At 44.9% G+C, this 18,307-nt stretch overlaps 1 protein-coding gene across 7 annotated transcripts in view; it reads right to left on the reverse strand.

Annotated features, from left to right (window-relative positions):
- Positions 1–343: 343 nt before the first annotated feature.
- LOC105478818 (lipin 2) overlaps positions 344–18,307 on the reverse strand; it is a 92,798-nt gene continuing 74,834 nt past the window's right edge. For 6 of the 7 annotated variants that reach the window (XM_071085591.1, XM_071085593.1, XM_071085592.1 and 3 more), the window contains 13 exons: positions 17,616–17,715; positions 14,548–14,735; positions 12,356–12,449; positions 11,886–11,955; positions 11,021–11,110; positions 10,011–10,093; positions 8,529–8,673; positions 7,695–7,843; positions 7,074–7,160; positions 5,370–5,522; positions 4,873–4,987; positions 4,124–4,227; positions 1,945–3,783 (listed from right to left, as the gene is read on the reverse strand). In XM_071085591.1, the coding sequence (XP_070941692.1) occupies positions 3,639–3,783; positions 4,124–4,227; positions 4,873–4,987; positions 5,370–5,522; positions 7,074–7,160; positions 7,695–7,843; positions 8,529–8,673; positions 10,011–10,093; positions 11,021–11,110; positions 11,886–11,955; positions 12,356–12,449; positions 14,548–14,735; positions 17,616–17,715 (1,523 nt within the window). In that variant the 3' untranslated portion in view covers positions 1,945–3,638. Of the gene's footprint in view, positions 3,784–4,123; positions 4,228–4,872; positions 4,988–5,369; positions 5,523–7,073; positions 7,161–7,694; positions 7,844–8,528; positions 8,674–10,010; positions 10,094–11,020; positions 11,111–11,885; positions 11,956–12,355; positions 12,450–14,547; positions 14,736–17,615; positions 17,716–18,307 lie in introns of all 7 variants that reach the window. The other variant, XM_011736446.3, reaches the window with a different exon arrangement.

Genomic DNA, 18,307 nt, shown 5'->3' on the forward strand with positions numbered 1-18,307 from the left:
GGAAAGGTGGGGTGTCCAGGGGCCCTGGACAGGACTCCCAGGGAATTCAAGGGCTTAGGGATAGGAGGTAAACACAGCCTCCTGGACAGCCGCGAGACCACAGCACAAGTCACATAGGATGGGTCACTTCCTGGCAGAAGGTACAAAGCAAGAGGTTAGTTCCTGGGGGTGTAGCTGTACTTCTGGAGCCAGGTTTTAAGAATAAGCAACAAAAAGGAGCTCCTCCTGTAGACAAATTTAAGTGTCAGCAACGATCAAGATACTAATTTATGGAAATTACCAATTTCTGGCAAGAATCTAAAAAGATGGTTTCAATGTCCCCTGAAGAAAAGAGCCGAATGCATTCAGTGTATGTTCGTTTATTGTTGTAACATTTTGTTTTGAACATCAAACACTGCACCAAAATATGAGCCATTCATCTTGTGACAATTGCTTTACTGTAACTAAGAGTACTGTACTGATGTTTACAATTAACTTTGGACAACTTAAAACTTATTAGTGACGTTGCTGTCTAATAATCAAATACTTCATCATAGGCTGAACATAATTATTAAAAGAGCAAAGTTTCCCCTCCCTTTCTTTCTTTCAAACAAAACCAAAAGAGTAGTTTTCACCTGGAAAGAGCACTTACTTCAGGAAAAGACTCAATTTTTAACCAATTTTATTAAACCCCGGAAGCTCAAAAACATGGGAAAACATCATAGGATGATAAACATGAAACTCCCTGAATGTCCGTTTTTGCCAATTTGCAAAAAGTGACAGAGCCGACTTCTTTGTTCTTTAAAGGGTTGGCCTGCACCCACAGTGCCAACTGTGGAAGTGCTGTGTGCAGGCCCCAGTCACAGGGGCTATTCACGGCCAGCACTTCCCAGTCATCCTATCTCCTTTGTCCCTCGCTTGTTCTGTGACTTTGAGCAGCTTTCATTTTAGGACATCCCATTTTTAAGTTTTTTCTTTTTCCAGCTGAAAACTATGCAGATGTTTTTAGACAGAGCAAAACGCAACACAGCACCCAAACATGGAGGCAGCCTGCATGCTCCAGGTCTACACGAGCACCTCACAGCCGGACAAGAGGCAGACAGCAACTCACACAGGACGAGCCTCAGCACACAGACAGCAAAGCAGATACGAGACTTAGACTGAACTGCAAAGAGGGAAAGGGCCACTTCACCAATGGAGTAACTGAGAGAATAATGACTTAAGAGCCCAATCTGCCTGCCATCTCCCTGAGCTGTCACCCGTCACTGAAGATAGCGCGAGGGTGATGCTTCAACTCACCATCCTAAGGGTTTGTGTACAAACACACTCGAGGGCATCTCTTTCACAGAAAGAACAAATGGCATTTGTACCAAATGGCAATGGATTTTCAGCACAAACTTAATACTTTCCTAACACTACAGCAATAGTAATCATGTACTTTCAGCAAGAGGGACTCCTTTAAACAAGGAAAAAGACTCACATTAATTAGCCTATGTACCCACTGGATCAATCTGTGTAGCAACAAAGTCTAGTGCTAGCAGACACAGGGACAGAGGGACCAGCTACCCTCAACACAGGGCCAGGAGAGCCGGGGCCTAGACTGAACCCTCGAAGAAGGCCCATGTGTCCAAAGAGAAGAACTGTCAAGAAAAAGAAACTAGTCAAAAACTCTTTAAAGGACAACCTAAAAAGGATTAAAGATGTATATTGATTTTTCAGTACCATACAGATGCAAAGAAGTCCTACTATAAGCTCAGTTAAGCACATAAAGCTCTCATTCTTCCTCTAAATAGAAGGCAGTCAAGAGGACACACAGATGGCAGCTATGAAATAAGGTGGCTGCATGGCTGCTGTACTAGAATTTTAATTCACAAACGGGGTAGAACTTCATATCAACAGAACCCAGGATCCCTAACCTACTGTACATAAACAAACTCATTAAACAAATAGTCCTTGTGAACTATTTAAACTGGGGGAAGCTTTGCATGGGAGAAGGCTCATGTGGTCCCTTCTCTGGGAACGTGAGCCTTCCTAGGTTTTGCCACTGAGAACTGTGTTTAGGGGATTTCAACACTGTCTCTGCATCCAACAGCACTAGGAAAAATGGCTGAAATCAGTCAGGGACTTTCAACTCTCCAATCTGGAAAAATATCCACCCCTATTTTCTCTATCTCTAGATCAGCATTATTTTAGGTGAAGCAAACTAAAACATGTAGAGGTTGCACTAGAACGGCAGGGGCATGAAGAGTTGGCCATGAGACCACCCCGAGCACCAAGCCTGGATCTGCAGATCCCTCTCTGCTCAGGAACCACCACGTCCTGTGTTCTCGCCCATGGAGACCAAGACCTGGGGTTGGTTCTGGGCTCCTGCCAGTTCTCTCGATTTTACAGTGCAGCTCTGTCAACACTCAGCATACCAAAAGCTCTAGAGCAGCTTATGGCACACCTTTCCCTAGTGCCATCTCTTCAGATGTGATGTGAGCTCATTACAACCGCATCAGTAAATGGAGCTACCATGGATATTTTAGTGAAAATACACAGGCACCCGTGTTCCCATGGGGTCTCTCAGGGCTGGGCTGGGGACACTGCTCGGGGTCAGTCTGCTCCATAGGAGCTCCAAGATCCCTCTTGGACACGGTTTTCACGGGCCCGATTGCAGGGCGTGATTCCAAAAGCCAAAGTCACACACTGCTAGCCAGTGCCTTTAAGCAGCTTCACTGTGCTTCCCTGACAAATCTGAATCACGGAATTTTACAAGTCCTGTCCCAAAGCAAGACGTTTTCCAAAGGCCCGCACCAGGCAGCAAGCAGAGGGATCCAGCGCTCTTTCCAGGACCCACTCAACTGCCTATCTGCATTTCTGAGGTCTCCTAAAAGCAGAGTTGTTTGGGGGGGTGGGGGGAGTTTGGTTTTCCTTAAGACCCACCTTCCCACTGTTATTACAGACATCAAATATATACCTGTGAGACCTGTTCTTCTGGTGGGGTCTAAGAAATAACTTAAAGGGCTCGTGGAGTCGTCACAGATGAGGATGCTCTGTGGGGATCTTTCCCCAAAGAGGGCCAGGTTTATGGGACTGGGCTCAGTGGCTCTGGTGCATGGGCCCTATGGGGGGTGGGGGTCCTGCCCAACTTGGCCCACTGGAGCGGCTGACTTCTTCAGTGTAGCAGGAAATGAGGCGCCCAGAGAAGAAACGTGCACAGGCAGCTTCAGCCAGCATCACTGACTGGGCCTGCAGCAGTTCAGGGACCCTGACAGCCCCAGTTAGAGAAGCCACCTCAACTGCCCAGTGGAAACTGTAACACTGCCCTGTGTGCAGTGGTTTGGTCCACTCTTTTTTAGCTGCTTTTCTCTTCCTTTAAAATGATGCAATGGAAGTAGCCCCTAGCTCACAGCAGGAAACGTGTAGCAACCCACGGAGGAGGGATCCCAGGCCTCCAGCCCCAGCCCAGTTCCTCCCTTCTCCTTCCAGTTGCTGAGCTACAGACCTGCCGAGCCTCAGCAGCCAGCCTGGGAAGGCAAAGGAGGGTGGTGGGACCAGCTCCAGGAGCGCCTGTCCCCGCTGGGGAAGGCTGGTATCCGAGGTCAGCAGAAGAGCCAGCCACCTTCCCTTGCTGTGGGGAGGGGGACCGAGCCCTGCCCACCCACTGAGGTGCCGCCTCAGGACAGGTCATCCAGGTCCACTTCAGGGATCGGGTCTCGCCAGTAGCAGAAGGAGCTGAACTCCGGGCAGGGAAAAGCAGAATTCTGCTCCTTACTGAGAAGGGGGAACACATGCTCCACGAGCTCACTCAGCCTGTGATACCTAAGAGAAGGGTTGGGGAAGAGGCACAGGCTATCACTTCAAGATCGGTCAAAGGCACAAGACGGGGGGCTGTGAAGCTGTCACTCAGATTGCTCAGACGGGCAGGTTCAGAGGCAGGCCCCAGTCCCATCCCAGGGCTCAAACTCCCTCTTACAAGTCTAGGAGAACCAGGGACCCCTCGAATAGTTCTTGTGAAAGAGCGATACCCACAGAGATGTAGTGATCCTTTGATTGGGGCCTGATCTCAAGGATCGATCGGGGGGAAAGGGACAGGGTCTGTCTGTCCCCAGTTGCACCCCTGGCTGCAGGGCGCTGGGCTGAGAGCTGAGAATGTACTTACGATGACTTGTTTCCTTTGGTTCTTTCTTGTATTAATTCACCCTTGGGGTTCACGGTGAATATTCTACAGTCTGGAACTCCAACTTGTGTGTAGGCATAGACATCCTGCAGAAGAAAATAGCAAGCAGATTCCAGGGAGGAGAACTCAGGAGGTGCTTCTCAGGCTCCTCGTGAGCCAGCAGCGCTGCACACACAGACTCGACAGAAAACGTGTGGAGGCGGCACAGTGCCGTTGCCACCGAAACTGAGCTTTAGACAAACATAAACTACAGAGTGGTGCTTGGAGAGTCAGATAACTTGGGCAGCCACCAAAGGGAGGCCAGGGGCCCTGGTACAGAAAAGGCCAGGGAAGCCACATCTGCTCACCTGAGGCCCGATGGCCCTGTGGAAGGTAGGCAGGTTGGGAAGTGTTAGCAAAGGGCCAGCACTGACCCTGGCTCTGGGGTGATCTAAGGACGCAGCTTAGAACTGCTTAGAAGAGGAGCCGGAGCTGCCTGAGGATATGGAATGGCAGCTGCAGAAATGATGGAAAAGCATCCTTCGTATAAATTCTGGGGCAGATCTGCACCTACAGGACCTCCCCAGTTGCTAGAGATATTTGGAACAGGTCAAGTGAAAACTGAGCCAGCAGAAAAGACGCGTCATTTTGCTTACAAAACTGCTTTGAGAATTGGGAGATGGCTATGCCCCACAAAGTACATCCCTCTGAATTTCACCCGTATCAGAACTCAGAGCCCAGGCGATACTCACATTTGGACGGTTTCCAAAGGCAGCATAGAACGGCTGCTTGGACGGGGCAAACAGATTCTTGATATCATTTAGACACTCAATTTTGAACTTCTCTGGTTTCTTTTCTATCACTTCTCTAAGAAAAAAATACAAATACAATCACCAATCTCAAAATGGTCGTTTTTCCCCAGTGAGTGGTTCTAAAAAAAATTTTAGTGCTCACAACCACCCAATTTCTTCAATCCTTTGTAACTGGAATCTTTCCTTATCCTTATTTGCCAGTCTAATAACTATGAAAATTTGAGTGGAAGTTTAGGGAAGGAGAAAACTTGACAGTTTCTAGAACCTTTCTTCACCAGGCCCACCACATGGCAGGTGAGCAGTTATGTGGTAGGACACCACCAGGAACCAAAGAACTGGGAGAGGCCTGGCAGCTCCAACATCTGACATCTGTTCCCACACATCCCCCCACCTTGGGCCCAGCATGTGGGGCAGCAAGTTGCCTGCCGGAAAGGTACCTGTGGAAGGCGGAGAACAAACTGCTGGGGGATAGCATCAGGGGGCCCCGGGGCAAGATCGTGCCCTTGTCATTGACCCAGTGCAGGTAGCCACGGGTCATGTCGGCCATGCCAATGGCACGGGCCGAGCAGTACAGAAACTTGTAGCCGTTCCTGAAAGAAAATACACCCTGTTAGCCCACATGTTCTGGTTAAGAGGAAAAACAATAAACAAAAAACCCTGATACTTTTTTCTTTTTTGTTTTGTCTCACTCTGTTACCCAGGTTGGAGTGCTGTGGTGCCATCTCGGCTCACCGCAAGCTCCGCCTCCCGGATTCAAGCAATTCTCCTGCCTCAGCCTCCCAAGTATCTGGGATTACAGGCATGTGACACCATGCCCGGCTAACGTTTATATTTATTAGTAGATACAGGGTTTCACCACGTTGGCTAAGTTGGTCTTGAGCTCCTAACCTCAGGTGATCTGCCCACCTCAGCCTCCCAAAGTGCTGGGAATTACAGGTGTGAGCCACCATGCCTGGCCCACGCTTTTCTTTTAAAAGATCCAAATAAAGTTCCTCTCGTTTACTGTGAAAACCAAATTCTCAAATTTAGTAGGAAACTGCTTAGGATTATAGAGGTTTCAGCTTTCCATGGAAAACGTGGGAAAAAAATGGATGTACAGGCAACTAAGGATTATGTTAAATTTCTAAGTACTGATATAAAATGTTCGGCATCTAGTCCATGAAAACCAGATTAGAGGACAGAAAAAACCTTGGACTATCTTTAAATTACACACTGTAAAGAAAAAAATACAGGGGATCTTATTTATAAAGGCAATGTGCAAGATGCAAACCACTCCATCAGACAAGAAGCAAAATTATACCCAGGTAACTGACATACTCGTAATTTTCCTATTATGGCATTCTCAACTAATGCTGAAGACACTGAGATTCTTCAGATCAATGTAATATATGTATTAAGAACCCACAAAGGCCATGGCACTGCTATCTTCCCCGCAAAGGGTGCCACAAGAGAGAGCAGCCCATGCAAGAACTATTTCCCCCATGCATGCGTGCACTATCTACTCAAAGAAATACAATTTTAAGGCTGGGTGCGGTAGCTCATGCCTGTAATCCCAGCACTTTGGGAGGCCGAAGCGGGGGTATCACCTGAGGTTGGGAGTTCGAGACCAGCCTGACCAACATGATGAAACCCCATCCGCACTAATACAAAATTACGTGCCTGTAATCCCAGCTACTCGGGAGACTGAGGCAGGAGAATCACTTGAACCTGGGAGGCAGAGACTGCGGTGAGCCAAGGTCACACCGTCGCACTTCAGCCTGGGTGACAAGGGCAAAACTCCATCTCAAAAAAAAGAAATACGATTTTAAAATACCCAGAAAATAAACCAAAAATGAAAATCAGCTATCTTGTTAAATTCTAGCTAAAAAAATAACTATTGTTCTAGTTATAGATGTAGGCAGTGCCTGAAACACAGAACCACGAGAATTAACTGAGATGACACAGGTAAGACACATGGTTCGATGTCAATGCCAGGTGCACACGGCTCCCACACCATCAACAGGAAAGGAGTGAGGAAGACGGGGATGCTTCAGCATAAACACATGGCCTGTGTGGACTGAAGACTTACACCATTGTTCTACTGTTCTTAAAGCAAGCTTCCAGCTCACCAGAGCGAGTTAACATGTGGGGAGGGTACCTACTCATTGATGGAATGGTAGAGCTTTGCTATACCCTGGTGAGTCCAGTCTTTGCCCAGCTGTGGGAGAATCTGTCCCAAAGCATCCGACCTAAGACAGTAGAAACAGGAAAAAGGTATCAGGAATCAAACACATACAGTGTTTTCCTATTTGGTTGACTATCAGCTGCCAATAACTAATTGGTGGTGGGACACTCTTGAAAGGGGTTTAATCACAGCTTCAAGCAACTGCAAGGCCGTCCCATGCAAGTGCACCCACTGAGGTGCTTCTGAAAGTGGAGTCTCATGAGAACCAGATGCGTGTGTTCAGAGGTAACTGACCACCACACGTTCTCTTTTCCTCTACTCTAATGTCAAGGGGCTTGTTTTCATATCAGAATTGAAACCAAATAACTAAATCTTTCCAAAAGTGATTTTTGACATTTGTTATGCACCCTCACCATCTCCTCCATGCAAAAAAGTGACCCCATGTGGACGATACTGGGGACGCCTCAGGGCATATGGCTTATAAAATGCCTTGGCTGAGGGCTTCGAGCCCCAGGTGAGGAACTCCCCACCATGCACTGCCTGCCCCTCCCTGGGCACGGGGCTGCTCCCAGCCACCCACCCGAAGGACTGAGCTTACTTGGTTATTGTCCCATCAATATCAGAAATGATGATCTTGTCATTCCAGTTCCACAGGTAAATGGTCCCTGCACAGCGACAGGTGCCTTGATACTGGGTTGTAATACTAAACACAACATCATTTGGGCCATCATGGAGCTTCAGTTTTGCCTTTTTAAAAAGCATAAGAATAAAGAAAATCAGCTGAAAACATACAGTTTGAAACAATTTAAAAATTTACAGAACAACAACTAGTGTCTCGGAATCCCAGCAAGAGGCAGGATGGTTTCCGTGGTGTTAGACACAGCCCACCCTGTGCCAGGCACAGCTAACAACACTGAGGGAGCCACTGCCTGAACAGTATTTTGGAGTTCCAAGGACTTCTCTGAACCTCCACAAGGCAAAAGGTCTACTACTCTTCTTCCATAACTGAGAATTACTGCTTTAACACAGCCTGCTCTGGTCCCAGCAAGACCTTTTCATACCGAAAATGGGTCAAAGTCAGGGTGGGAAATAAGAGAGGAGAAATTGTGTCTAAAATGTCATTTCTCTATTGCTGTGGCTCCTAAGAGACAGCACCTGGCTCAGCGCTGGGTTAGCTGTGTACGACTGACTCTCAGAGATGGAGGAGGAAGGAGGTCTGGGGTGGGTGGCAGGACCCAAGCCACAGGTCCCCCAGGTGGGCCTGATAGCTCTTGGGGGTGGGGGTTGTGGTTCCACTACGGATAGGCATTGACACGACCATGCCGTGTGGCACGTATGCAGCTGGGGACAGGTGGACAGAAGAGGATGTGCATCAAATTAAACTGTTACTAAAATAAGTCCTACTGGACAACGCGGATCACGCAAGACTCACGATCTGGTCTGAGGAGAGGCGCAGAGACTTCTTATATGAAGTTGTGCTGCCGTGGCTTGGGGGCTCGGTGGGGATGGGGTCCACCGTGATGGACTCTTCGAGCTCCTGTGACCCCTCATCACTCGAGGAGTCATTCTCGGCCGGCCTGTTCAACATTAGCCCAGTTACGGAAGAGGCAGCACGGCATTTTATTGATGAGAGCTTTTCATTGAGGATCATGAAAATAAAGATATCCTAAATCCTTTCTAGGAACGGGTAGAGTTATCCCTCCTGCCATTCTCCCGTATCCACAGCTCTTCGTGCCTGAAATACTCATCTTGTTAACTGATCAGGCCACTTGCGTAACTGGCAAGTACTTACTTTCTGACTGCGACCCGCTGTTTTCTGCTATGCCCAGTGAATGCCAGAAGGTCTACTGACTCTTGTTGAGAAGGGTATGTATGTTTCACAAGGTACAAATTAAAGAAAACATAATCGTCTACAATGATTTAACAAAACTTGGGGCTGGGTGCGCGGTGCTTCACACCTATAATCCCAACATTCTGAGAGGCCGAGTTAGGAGGGCAGCTTGAGCCAGGAGTTTGAGACCATCCTGGGCAACATAGGGAGACCTAGTCTCTACGAAACATTTAAAAATTAGCCAGGGGTAGTGACACTTGCCTGTAGTCCTAACTACTTGGGAGGCTGAGGCAGGAGGATTGCTTGAGCCCAGGAGTTTGAGATCAGCCTGGGCAACATAGCAAGACCCTGTCTCTACAAAATACAAATGTAAAAATCAGCCAGGCATCGTGTCCCATGCCTGTAGTCCCAGCTGCTCAGGAGGCTGAGGCAGGAGGATTGCATGACCTGAAGAGCTATGATTATGCCATTGCATCCCAGCCTGAGTGACACAGTGAGACTCTAGAAAAAAATCAAAAACTAGTAAGAAAGATTTTAGACACCCCTTAAAAGATACAGGATGGGGGCTGGTAAGGGGCAAGAAAATAAAACCTCAGCCTTAGACACTAAATGAGACAGGCAAGGGCTGGGAGAAGCAAGCACGCACCGGCCTGGGGGAGGTGGACAGGCAGAAGCAGGAACAGGGCGTATCGAGAGCAACTCCTCTCAGGGCTGCTCACCCTCACTGTCCAAAGAATGCTATTTCTTCCAGGAAATGAAATCCACCCAAGCCAACCTTCAGATTATTTTTTATGTCTCCCTGTGGCTCTGGATGGGATGCAGGGGAGCAGGGGCACCGGGGACAACCCGCTCCCATACGCTGATGCCACGGCTCCACAAGGAGGGAGGTGTTTATTTTTCTAAGCTGGTGATGTTTTTTAGAAAAGCAGTTGTCATCTGCTAAGTGGCACAAATACATCACATCATGTCATATCTGTAGAAGATGTTCCCAAGAACTAAAAAAGCTGCCAAATCAACGTAGAAGTAATGGCCCTGCGAGGAGGGCCTGAGTGCTATGAGCTGGGCAGAGGACAGGGCACCCACCTGGCGCTGGCCGGCTCCTTGGAGCTGGATGGCAGGTCACTGGCTGGCGGTGCCTCAGATTTTCCCTCCTTGGATTCTGGCAGCTGTAACAGCAAGATGATAATGGCAACATGCAATTTTTTCCCTACAGATAAGCCAAGTGCATCAGCAGCCCTCTCTAGGAAAGAACACAACTGCTTTCTGAACCCACAACTTAAAAATGCTCAAAAACCAGACTCTCTACTCTGAGCCAAAAAATTAGAAACCTAAGACAGAAGTCATGTGCTTCTATGCAAATCACTGTCCCTACAGACCCAGAAGTAAAGCATTTTAAGAGCACCATTTCAAGTCACAAAACATAATACAAGCGACCCACACTTGTTAGGTCCCCAGCTTCCTTCTCCTCAGCGTAACTCAGCGTGTTCAGAAGGGACTGAAAGGCAGCCCCCCCCCCCATGCTGATGTGGACATGAACTTCGTTCAGGCATGACTTCCCTTCTGACATTTGAAAAACAGGTGAAAACTCCCTGAACCCTCTTTTTCAGAAGGTGTTGGGGAAAAAACTTGCTCTGCTGCATGTTTAGTATGGTTCTCTGGATGAATTTCCATGGAGACCTGGTGGGACAGATTCTGGTTATTTGTATCTGGAGCTGTGCAGGGGGACGACAACCTTCTGCTCCTATCTGATAGGTAATGCAATGCAGTAGAAAGAGCACAGGCTCTGGAGTCAGACTCGAGGTCTTGCCCCAGCTCCATCTCTCACCAGTTACGTGACTTTGTGAAGCAACCACGTTCCTTACCTGTGAAATGGCAACTCCAGCATCTCTAGTGCTGAGCTACAGTAAAGGACCAAGGTAATGTATGCAAAGCACTTGGGACAGCACCTGCACGTCGTAAGTGCTCAAAAATGGAAACTGCTATATGGTAAGATCGCACTATACAGTCCACATTCCTGTGCCTGACAAAAAGGTTTTTTGAATAAATGAAAGATTCTTTCAGCCCATGGAAATGATGACCTCTAGGTCTGTTACCTGTTTGGTCATGCTTTCTCTCTTTCGCCAAAACCACCAGCGACCAGATTTCTTTGGCATCTTGTCTTTGACCCAGGACTCAACTGTGGCCTGAAAACAACGAAGCTGGGTTAGTCTGGGCAATCTATTGGCCACACAGCACCTACTTTCTATGCTAGCCTGAAGGACAGGGCCTTACTATGGAATGTGAGAATGTGAGCAATGCTCTCTCCACACTTCCCAGACTCCTCTAGTGTTTTTAACACCTCCGAGAGACAGACCCTGTCCTACTTTCATGGCACAGCTTTGTGACAGCTCTGTGGCATGAGACCACACGGTCTGCTATGTAGGACCTTAGGGGCTGACAGGTGGGCAAATCTAATTTATCTATCTTTGGAAAATGTGGTCCTCATGAGCTAAGAGGACCAACTAGGCTGATGATGTCTTCTTGGTGGACAGATTAAAAACCAATTGTGAATTTGTATATAACACCATCCGCCCTAACCACACTGATGTCAAGCTTCTCTTGGCTACATCACCTTCTTCTTGCTGCTGCTTCCCATATTAACGGGAGAAAACGTTTTTTTCATTCATGTCCATATTTAACTTATGATTAGAAAAATCTCTCAACTTTTACAGACCATCAGAAACTAGTATTTATATCTACTAAAAGTGAAATAAAGAAGTGGCAGCCCTGCTAATTTCCTAGAGTTTGGGCATGAGATATTTTGAGTGGGTACATATGACTTTGATCTTTTATATTAAATATTTAGCTCAAGTAAAACTTTGACTAGTACCCAGGTCAGAAATATGCACACATGGATTTGTGTAAGTACTGGACGCAGTGGATGCTTTCGGAAAGGCAGCAGATGGTGGATCGCCTCACCTTAGGCAAGCTCTTCTGGAATACTTGCAAGCTAAGGATCATGGGAGCTGCCAAAGCCCAGTTATAGTAACTGTGAGAAACAAAAATTGTGCAAAACCATTACACAGTGAAAGTGAGCAAGAGAGAAGGGGAGGGAATGGGGAAGGGAGAGAGGAGAGAAGTGACACATAAAATTGCTCATTCTTTTCAATAAAGATGATTAGCTAAATTTTTTGTCACACGAATCACAGCTTCAAGCACAACTTCTCTGAACAGAAAAGCCGTAAAATCTATCAAACAGAGTAACGTTTCAATGCTTCATTTAAAAATAAAATTGAAGCTTTACTTTCACTTCAAAGTCATTGCCCAGTGGCTAATTTATATGAGATGACAAGTTTTGTAAGAAGGGAAACTTTGATAAGTAACAGTTAAAAATGGCTTGTAAAAAAATGGCAAGAGTATTTAACAATTATAAAAGCTGGAGTATTTACCGATTATATATCCTTATTACAAGGTTAGGATTGTCTATAAGTCCAGGGTTTTCTGCAAATTCATGATAAGTAATGATATGCTCCATGAATTTTTCTGCAATGTAAAATAATAATCAATTTGGTTAGAGATTATATAAATCCCTATGAGATTATTATAATACTCTGTGCACTGCAGAAATTGCAGGCTAAAATCATCTTTCTAAAAAAACTAATTTTTGAATATTCATCAAAAGCAACATGTCAAATGCTTTTTTCCCCCAGGACAAGAAAGAACACTTCTTTTCTATTCTCCTTTTCCACTGTCTCCCAGTGAAAACAAACAAACTAGTAAAATGGGACACGCCAGAGACTTTCAAAAAAATACATACAGATGTGGCTAGAGAGGGATGGAAGACAAACACAGACAGACACACACACACACACCCACACACACACGAAAACTCTTAAGTTCTATTCTCAGAGGAAGAAACTTTACTGGCAGGCAATGGCATAACTGGGGAATAATCTTACAGCTTTAGCAAGCTACATTGTATCAAAACGTATCTTAAAATTGTTTGGGCCAGGCACAGTGGCTCATGCCTGTAATTCCAACACTGGGAGGCCAACGCAGGCCGATTACTTGAGGTCAGGAGTTACGGACTAGCCTGGCCAATATGGTGAAACCCCATTTCTACTAAAAATACAAAAATTAGCCAGGTGTGGTGGCACAAACCTGTAATTCCAGCTACTCGGGAGGCTGAGGCAGGCATGACAATCGCTTGAACCCAGGAGATGGAGGTTGCAGTGAGCTGAGATGGCGCCACTGCACTCCAGCCTGGGTGACAGAGCAAGGCTCTGTCTTAAACAATAAAAACAACAACAACAAAACACATATCTTACGATTGCTTGGAGAATTAAAAACAAACAAACACACAAACCCTAGAATTAGGCTCACGGTCTGTGAAATAAATCCAGAGTGCTTACAGAGTGAATGAGGGCATCCCATGAATCTTTGTACCCTGTGCCTAAACCTGTATTCTCTCAGATCTAGGCTAACAGAGACACTGCTCACTTGGATTGTTTCTCCAGGCAATGTGTGTATTACTTACCTTTACTTCCATTTCTGCCTCTTCCAATAAACTCTACCAGAGTACGTCACCAATATTTAAAACAAAGGTGTAACTTTTATATTTTACATATTTTGTATTTCTCATTCCCTCATATATAATTTTTTAAACTGAACATTTAGGAGGATTACAAAAAGAATGTGACCTATTTAACTTTGTCCCTAGAATGAACCACAGGCCATATCACACTTTAAATTTCTTGCAAAATATAAAGCAAACAAACAATGAAGAGACAGAGAAGACACATAATGAGCTTCCTGTGACCCTGGAAAGGAAAGACTTCAGGAACACATGGTCCTGAGCCTCTGGCCACACCGTCCGCCACATCATGCCTTCAGTTTCTCTAAGGGAAAGGGAAGACAAAAGATGACAGTAGTCATGGAAAGAAAATATTTCCTTAAAGGAAAATCAAACAGGGGCCACAGGCCAAACTGAGAAATACTAAGAAGAGTTCAGTTCAAAAAGGAAGGTTAAAAAAAAATGCTGATGAATTGAGGACAGATGCACACGGCACTCAGCCCAGCCTAAACGCGTCCTGACATCTCTGCTAAACTCCCTCTCGACTCCTGAGCAAGCTTTACTCTCGTGGGCCAACCCTCCAGCCTTATACAGGAAGTAATCCTCCTAATTTTTGCCAGAAAGACCCTTTACTCAGTGGACAATCAATTTCTACAACTTCAGGGCCCTATATTCATGTCTAAGGCCCAGTGCTTTCCAGAAGGGCAGCCGGGCCCCACTCCCACAAATGTTTCAGTAACTTTACAGACGGGAAAACTGGTGCAGTGTGATGATCCCACCCTGACGGCTCAGAAAACACGGCGGCCTGATAACTCCCAACCTCTTAATTTGAAATTAGAGCCTTTAAGGACACACTACCTCAAAGCCACCCCATAAACAGGTGTCAATGAAGACCTTAAATGAGGGTGTAAGGGTCTGACATTACAGAATATACCTGTTACCTGCACAAAATCACTAAAGAACTTACATATCCTGAAACGGCAGGATATTGCTTACATGGCAAGTTTTAACCAAGTGATGACCAGACTGCTCTCTGAAAGGAAGACGGGACACCGACACCCAACGTACCTTTTGAAATTTCTCCATTTTCACTGAGGCCCCCGCAAAGGGAGAGGGTAACGTCGGGCAAGTCCATGGCAGAATCTGAGAGACACTCAGTGCCGCTATCTGCAGCTGCGCTTCCCACAGACTGTGGGGACTGGGAGCCGGAGAGTGTGTCAGACTCAGGCCACTGCCTGGAGCCGGGCTCCGATTCACTGTGGGCAGGGGATGGGGAAAAAGATCTGCGTTATTACAACTCCTTGAATTCCTGGTTTACTGCATGGTTCTCTGGGGGCTCAAACCAAATAACACATCCCCTAAAAAGAACAGATGGACCTACAATCAGGCATAACTTTTCTTAGGTAGGGTTTAGAATTGTATCATAAATGACATTAAAGATAACCTAATATAGTACTAGTGAGAAAGTAACTGTGAATATAGTAAATATGTCACAAAATCACTACGGTCATTCACAATAATGCAAACATTTCAACTATGGCCTTTCTGATTTTTAATTAAAGGAGTAAAATAGTTATAAGTATTTATTTACATTTCCATGATGAAAATGACAGGGTAATTAAGAAAATCTGATGCTTGGAAACCTTTGATCCTAACGTCCTAGAAAAAGCTGTGGCACTTTACACATCCTGTAGAAAATTACTGTAGTCCAAGGTTATATTCTTTAAAAACTAAGGCTTTCCTAAGTTCGCCTGTCACCTCACAAAGAAGGAAGGGGAAATTCAACGAGCAAATTCTCCAGGGGCAAGACCCACCCAGAAAAAGAAACGCAGTGAGAAATAAACTGGATATCCGTAACTGTCCTTCCAGGAGCTAAAGGTGAGGTTCCTGAGTATTTTCATTTTTCAAGATAAGGCACAGAAGCCAGGTTTCAGAAGGTGATCAAGGGAAACCTTATGCAATGAAGTGCAAATATGAGAGCGAACAATCACGAACGGCACAGCATCTTAAGTCTCACGGTCACCAATGCTTACTACTCTATACCCTTTCAACAGGTATTTCAGCTCACATTTGAGATATTGAGAATTTTCAAATTCACTTATTTTATTCAAAAAGCCAGTATTTTTCATACTGATTTAAAACAGCGGTTTACTCGCTCTTTCCAACAAATCTCATCTTCGAGCAGTAGGTGGCAGCAGACTACAGATATGTTGTAACTAAACAGTTTCAAAAGCTGTTTTGCATTTGAATCAACAAAAAAAATTCAGGTTTTTGGATATTTTTTTCTCTTAATAGCAATGCACACTCACACCCACAAGATTGAGATTAACTGGACTGACAGAATGTTCTCACTGGAAACAGAAAATCAGCAGAACTGTTGTTATACTGGAGGTAAGGGGCAAGGGCCAACCCGTCTGTGTTCACCGCACCTGTGTCCTCTTTCTCTGGGGCACACGGCAAGGCCCGCCTGCAGTCAGGTGTGGCCACGTGAGCACATGACCAAGCCGTGAATAAGGGATACGTGGTGCCCCTCCCCAGGGGCCCTCTCCTATGCGATGCTCATTCCTTTCTCTGCTGCCCGTAAACTCTGGACTGAGACCCCATGGGGATGTGAGAGCCTCAAGGTGAAAGGAGCCTGTGTTCCTGAATCCCTATGGGCAAGGCCTCCCCTGAAACACCAACGCAGCACGTTCTCACAGGGGCAAGAAACAAAATTCCATCGTGGTAGGCCAACAAGATCAGGGGTTCCACCTCTACAGCAGTTAGTGTCACCCCAACAAGTAACAACATCTACAAATGCGGGGATGCCATCTGACTCAGGATGCCACCGAATACAAAAGTGTGTGATTTATACTAAAGTTCAGTGATAATTACCAATATTGTAAATTTGGTAATGAAGATGGTAAGGATCACGACATGACTATGCTTATATGGATTACAAGAGTCTCACTCACTATCTTTAAATATTTATGAAATGTTTCAAGAAGTAGTTAATGAGGTAAGAAGCTTCCTTAGCGCATGGACAGTGACTGTGAACAGGTAAATTACAGTAGTGTGGAGTAAGATATCACCACCTTAGTTACTCTCCTCACTTTTTAAAAGAGAAACTAAGACATATACTTAAGGAATACCAATATAAATGATTAAGGCCTGGGAAATGTGGGGAAAAGGTGGTAATTCTATGACAGCTTATATTTGAACTTTCCTACTGTTAAAATAAAGCCGCTTCAGTTTTTTCACCCTTCAAAAAATCCAACTATTACTTCAAATGAAGTAGATATGTTGAGATAAATTTAGGACAGAGCTAGAAAGGAGTTTTAAGAACTTTCCCAAAATACCTGTAAATAATTTAAATAGCCTTATGTCAATCCCATCTTTCTATTCCAAATAAAAAACAAAATATACTTTTCAGTAATTCATTACAAGTGTTTAATTATGTGTGCCTATGGCTCGGTATATTCAAGTCACATTTTCCATGGAGAAAAGTTGTTTTTTTGTAACCACAGAGTAACAGTTTAATAGAATTCTCCTAAGATTGGAAATGAACTTGGGCAGGCAGTCCAAGTGTATCATATTTGAGGCTCTTATCTGAATTAATTCAAAGGGAAAATGTTGCAGGACAGTGAGGGAGGCTGGGTGACAGCTGTGGGGCTGCAGGGCATGTGGGGAGCACGGGCGGCTGGGGCAGCGCCTCACCAGACCCAGACCCGGCTCAGAAAAGGCTCAGGATCTCAGACTCCAAAGGAGTAAAAGCCTTCTTTGGAAAACATTTTCAAATAAAGATGTGTTTCTTTTAAAACACATAATAAAATAAATGCTAAAAACTTTCCCCAAGCATGTTGAGTTTGTATTAACCACTACAGGAAAAGCGAATCAAAAGTCATATACCCTTACGTAGGTTTAACTAGTATCTCTCCTCATTGTATTGAGAATGTCTTCATAAGTAATTATTAATTTCAAGTCACTATATTGAAATAACACATGAACTATTTCTAAATTTTCCAAAACCTGAAGCTATCATCACATTTAGCTAAAGGATACCATCATCTTGTTCTTTTTTCCTGAGACAAAATGTTTTACTCTAGAAATAATTAGACTATTTCAGAGCTGTCCTTCAATAAAAAGGACCACTCTACCTTTTAGGGAAATAAAGAGCTGCAACTTCAGGTTCTAGACCCTTTAAGTCATCAAGGTAAATATCATCAGGTCCTTGGTGCTGGCTTCTTTTGTGAACACCTGTTTAAAAAAAAAATCAGAGGTAAGAATTTAGTTATTCTTCATTTACAGTTTTGCAAAACACACACAGGTTTGCAAACAGTAAGACTGACAAGCAGGATTTGAATAGGGTTTTAATTTTATAGGTGTCAACCAACCTTTTTACTTAGGTTGGTTCTCAGCCATCCATGCCAATAGAGGAGAAGTTCAGTGCTTCATACACATACTTTGATTTTACTTATTTTCTCATTTGCTGTTAATTGAGTAATACTAGCCCCTAAATAATTTATATTTTAATGGTGAAGTCTTTTTTATATTTATAGGTAAGAACAAGCATGACCAAACTTAAGGCAACGACCTGCATTGGGAACGAGGGCATTACTCTAAAATCATGAAGGGAAGGTTGTCTGGGCACAGGATATTCACATGGTGCCCAAGTATCCACCCTGCGTTACCTTCTAACTACAAAAGGACAAAAAACACTTCACAATGGATAGATGCGGCAGATAACATCTTAAATAATCACGTTCAGCATTACTATTAGTGGTCATCACGAGATACAACATGAGTACCCAATATATGCAATAAAGTGATCTGCAATTCAAATAATAAC

This window comes from Macaca nemestrina, chromosome 19 (genome assembly GCF_043159975.1).
Source record: "Macaca nemestrina isolate mMacNem1 chromosome 19, mMacNem.hap1, whole genome shotgun sequence".
Lineage (NCBI taxonomy): Eukaryota > Metazoa > Chordata > Mammalia > Primates > Cercopithecidae > Macaca > Macaca nemestrina.